This window comes from Schistocerca americana, chromosome 5 (genome assembly GCF_021461395.2).
Source record: "Schistocerca americana isolate TAMUIC-IGC-003095 chromosome 5, iqSchAmer2.1, whole genome shotgun sequence".
Lineage (NCBI taxonomy): Eukaryota > Metazoa > Arthropoda > Insecta > Orthoptera > Acrididae > Schistocerca > Schistocerca americana.
This window is the reverse complement of record NC_060123.1, coordinates 302829136-302834086: the sequence shown is the minus strand read 5'-3', so window position 1 is coordinate 302834086 and position 4951 is coordinate 302829136. Positions and strand designations below refer to the sequence as shown.

General features: G+C 50.1%; 1 protein-coding gene across 1 annotated transcript; it reads right to left on the bottom strand.

The window, feature by feature from the left end:
- Positions 1-359: 359 nt before the first annotated feature.
- Positions 360-3149, bottom strand: LOC124616330 (fork head domain-containing protein FD4-like). Its single transcript, XM_047144636.1, has one exon. It carries the CDS (start codon positions 3096-3098, stop codon positions 2217-2219), a length of 882 nt encoding a protein of 293 aa, XP_047000592.1. The 5' UTR covers positions 3099-3149; the 3' UTR covers positions 360-2216.
- Between the last annotated feature and the right edge of the window lie 1802 nt (positions 3150-4951).

Sequence of the window (4951 nt, the reverse complement as noted above, 5' to 3'; positions counted from 1 at the left end):
CTACATAAGTCGTACTGGGAAATATTTATACTTTACGAAAAATTAGGATATAACGTGAGGCAATAAAATTTGAGTTTTATCTAGGGAAAAAGAACAGTTAAGAATGTTCTTAAGACCTACTTCTAGATAACTGGTGATGTTCTCCAAAATTTCTATGATGAGACTTTCTTTAGGGATGATTAAAGTCATAATTTTCGTTGCCATTTACTGTGTTGTAATTGTACTATTATCATTGGCAGGATGCATACTTCCTTAATAACAAAATTCTTTGCATTTGTGAGGAATGGGCACAATAACAATTTCATTAAAAAAAGGAACGCTAACACTTGAGTCATTTCAGTATAATAATTTCGTTTATTATATTAATACTAAACATAAATAAGACATAGATCACAGTCAACATGCTTAATAGCTACAAATATTTAACGTTCTTTTTTAATTCTTTTTTCTCGTCTGTAGGAGAAACAGTCTCTCTGCTGTATTTCTGTTTACATGAATCAATTTTTGTACTAGGAAAGAAATTGATCCTTTCCGAAATTAACTGCTGGAAACCGCGACGTAAACAACATGTCTCTGGCTTGGAATTAGAAGAAACGCGTCCAGGAGTTTATACTTCATATTGAAAATACATTGTCTCAGCAGTGAGAGTAAGGATACAGTTCAGTACTTAGAGCGATGCCTAGCAAGGTTGGGGGGACATAAAGTTGTGTCACATGGAGAGCTAGGCCTAAATTTGGGACAAACTCACAGCTACACTTAATACCGGGTAACGCTACTTGAGATAATACAGTTTCTACGGCAGAACGAGTCGAGCACACCAGGGCACAGTTCACCAGACATCCGCTAGCAGTTTCCATGACAACTGTCAGACACTTACTTGTAGCTCGGGCAACCCGGTGGGTCGGTGGGATTTGACAGGGGCGGTCTGCGCTCCATTCCCCACGCCCTCTGGTGCCTCGGACAAAATCAGCGGGAGACCGCCGGCTGCGCATCGTGTTTACAGGCGGTTCGTGGATGTCCGACAACACAAAATTAACGGAATGTTGTGGTTTCAATTCACAGTAGGAAATTCCATGAAACAGTATCATGTTACCGCGTCGCTGTTTATGACTGCACCGTAATTTTCAGATTTGTAACAAATCGCCTGCTGCCGTTCACTTGGTGACAACTGGTTCAGCGCTGTACTTAATGTTTCATGCCTGCCAGCATCAATCACGTAATATTTAATTAGACACTCAAGGCGATTGAGTATAGAAATTTTGAGGTCAATCCCAGTTTCCAAAAAGCTGTATTCTCGGTAGTACTGTTAACTACTGGCAGTTCCTCAACATTTACAGCTATGTTTAATCTTCAGTTTTTAATGTATTCTTAGTAACAATCGCCGAAGTACAAGCGGACACGATGTTGACCAAATAACACTGTTTCCCTCAACTGACACAAATATTTCAGAATCTAGTATTACATACGAAATATTAGATGTATATACATTGCTTATCCGATAGAAAGAGTCGTACAGCTGTGAAAAAAGATTTTTTTCTTACTTTTACTTATGATTTCGACGTTTAGTTGTCTAAAGCGTTTTGTTATCGGTAAATTACCATTTCACCACAGCACAAGTCATAATGCAATCAAGTAACAATGTTTTGCCTAACATTTCGATGTTTACTAGTGTAAAGCGTTTCATTGCGTCAAAAATATGATTTTAATATGCTATTGTTCCTGATGACTGAAACGTGCCCGAAACTAATAATACAACACTAAACGAGTCATCTTTGCAAGACTGGAAGCAGGCAATTTGTGATAAATCCGAGTATACCGTATACACGAAAAAGGACGATATATTTGTTCGTGTTTCTCCTCACAGTTAGTCGCATTGCATTTAGTTCGACCACAAATATTCAACTAGCTTTGTGCACATAAGTTCACGTAAGACATCGCGCGTATAGCACAGCTAATTTTGTCCGTGACAACAGAGAGTTAATGCAGGAATGAGCAATGTAGCGGTATAATTTAGAGAAGGCAGAAATACTGGAGACAGAGATTTCTTTTGAGAAACTTACACCGGGTTGCCCGCGCTAGTGCACCGCTTCCCATCACGACGAAGACGACGACGACGTCGACGGCGGTACGGAGGGCGGCAGCACCGGCATCGCGTGGGCGTCGAGCCGCCGCGGCAGCACGCAGTCCGGGGCGGCAGCCACGGCGTGCGCCGCGGGTCAGACCGACCGCAGCGTCGGGCTGAACCTGAAGATGGGTCCGGCGTGCGAAACGCCGGGCACCTCGGGATAGAAGCCGGGAGCGGCGGCGGCCGGGGGCCCGGCCATGAGCCACGGGTGGTGCAGGTAGGCGGCGGCCGCTGCGGCAGCGGCCGCGGCGGCGGCGCTCGCCGATGTCGGGGCCGGCGCCGAGTGGTGGTGATGGTGGTGGTGAAGGTAGCACGGCGCCGGCGTGTACACCAGCGGCTGCAGCCGCGGCGCGGGGGCGGTCACCGGGGCGCCGGCCGGGGGCGGCACGACCACAGCCGCCGTCGACGGAGCCGCCTCCGAGGGCTTGTCCGGCGAGATTAGGCTCTCGATGGTGAAGTCGCGTTTCGGCCGTGGCGCCGGTTGGCTCGGCACCACTGAGGTGATCTCCGGCACTGTCGGGGGCGGCGGAGGCGGCGGCAGCGCCGGAGGCGGGGGCGGCGGGGGCGGAGCGAACATGAACCTGTTGATGTTGGCGAGCGCGGCCAGCTCGTTCTCCAGGCGGTCCTTGTCCGTCTTGAGCAGCTTGAACCGCTTGCGGCGCCTCAGCAGCGAGCCGTTCTCGAACATGCCCAGCGCGTCCGGGTGCAGCGTCCAGTAGGCGCCCTTGCCCGGCCTGTCGGGCCGGCGCGGCACTTTGACGAAGCAGTCGTTGAAGGAGAGGTTGTGCCGCAGCGAGTTCTGCCAGCGCTGCGTGTTGCGCCGGTAGTACGGGAAGTTGTCGGTGATGAAGCGGTAGATGTCCGCCAGCGGCAACATCTTCTCGGGCGAGCTCCAGATGGCCATCGCCGTCAGCGAGATGTACGAGTAGGGCGGCTTCTGGTCGCCGTACGACTCCCGGCTGGGGCGCGGCATCTCCTCTCTACGCGGACCGCTCGCAGTGCTCCAGCAACATCGCTCGCATGCGGTGCGCGTGCGACTGACTCTCGGCCCACCACCGGCCCGGGTACTCCTCCCCTCCCGGCCGGCACCGACGCCCACACCGGCGCTCGTTGGCGCGCGCCGGCCAATCGCAACAGGGGAGGGGCGTGGCGCTGGGGCACTGGAGGGGGAGTCGGGCCTGTCAGGAGCTACAAAACTGCGCCACGCCATTGGCCCGTGACCGGGCGGACCGGCCACACGTCGTCGTTTTTCCAGCGCTGTCGGCAGGCGGCGGTCGTAAATCCGGCGGCCGGTTGAACAAACTGACAAGGTGGAATCTCTCCACTCCCACCCTGCGTCCCCAGCGCATCCCTCTGCCGTAAGCACCCGTCTGCAGCAATGGCGTGCCGTCTCAGCGCGACTAACGACACCGAAACTAGTTACGCTGTAGCACATGCCTGTATTTGGTAGGGTATCACAGTCTCGAAATACGATCGAGCTGGAACATCCATCCATTTAATTACTGTAATTTGTCAACGATATTTCTCGCACATCTTTCAAATGTTACTGCATGTCCTTCGCTTTCACATTTCATAGTTACTTAACGATTCAGCCGGCCGAGGTGGCCGAGCGGTTCTAGGCGCTACAGTCTGGAACCGCGCGACGGCTACGGTCGCAGGTTCGAATCCTGCCTCGGGCATGGATGTGTGTGGTGTCGTTAGGTTAGTTAGGTTTAAGTAGTTCTAAGTTCTAGGGGACTGATGACCTCAGAAGTTAAGTCCCATAGTGCTCAGAGCCATTTGAACCAACTTAACGATTCACGCTATTGAGGGGACTTTGCTGTGATACCCGTTCGAAACGTTGCGTAGTGCTGCAGTGCCTAACAGACCGTCATTCCAAAGAGTCGTGGCTCAAATCTTAGTCTAAATATTTTAATTTAGTAGTGAAAAGCTCTCGGTTTTGCAGCTCGGTGGCAGCGTTCTGGCGAAGATGAAGAGTTTGCACTAAGCGACACGCAGCGCAAGATAATTTCCGAGTTGATTTCTCTGAAAAAGATATCGCCGATTTCACTCACCAATCCGCGTATGTGCTCCGTCTCTTTTGTAGTCTACGGACCTACTTCCTTCACTCAACCCCAGATGTTGGCCACCCTATTTCTCACCGACCCGAATCGTACTTCATTAGTACCGCTAACATTAAGTTTCCATATTTTCTCTTGACTAATTACTACCAATTATCAGAGTGTCAGCACACTTCGTCTGATAATAGTTTCTCACAGACTTCGGTAGCGACATCGGGTGGTCACGCCAGTTTTCTAAACCCTTGTAAACCTTCTTCTGCAATAACGTACTTTATTCCTTCTACATTACGTTACTGACCTGAGCTAATTTTTTCATCCTGCCATATCGGCTACGTCCAACGCCCTGCGTTCTCTGCTTTGCCTATCCGATTAATCTTTAACGTCTCCCCTGTAGCACATAATTTCAAACGCTTCCAGTTTCTATCTTCACAGCGTTTCCACAGCCTTTGATTCACATTCAAACATCGGTGTGCAGCAGACATACTGGTGCCGATAAGTACATTTTCCCCAGACGTCTTTGTCCTTTCATCATATCCCGTCATCCCTTAGCTAACTAATAATTTCCATTGTTACCCAATTTTTTCCGACTTCCCAGTTACCGCACGACATTCAGAGTTCCGACTACCCAAACTACGAATCGTGTGACGCAAAGCTCAGCAACCGCGCCTACCAATCTCTTCCTGATCAACCCCACACAGAGATCGGGTGGTTGGACCAGTTCATATAATATCCGTGCTTTTACCTTTTCTCTTTCATGTGTGTCCTT

Coding starts and splice junctions, on each gene's coding strand:
- LOC124616330 (XM_047144636.1), bottom strand. CDS start 3,098: ATGCCGCGCCCCAGCCGGGAGTCGTACGGCGACCAGAAGCCGCCCTAC.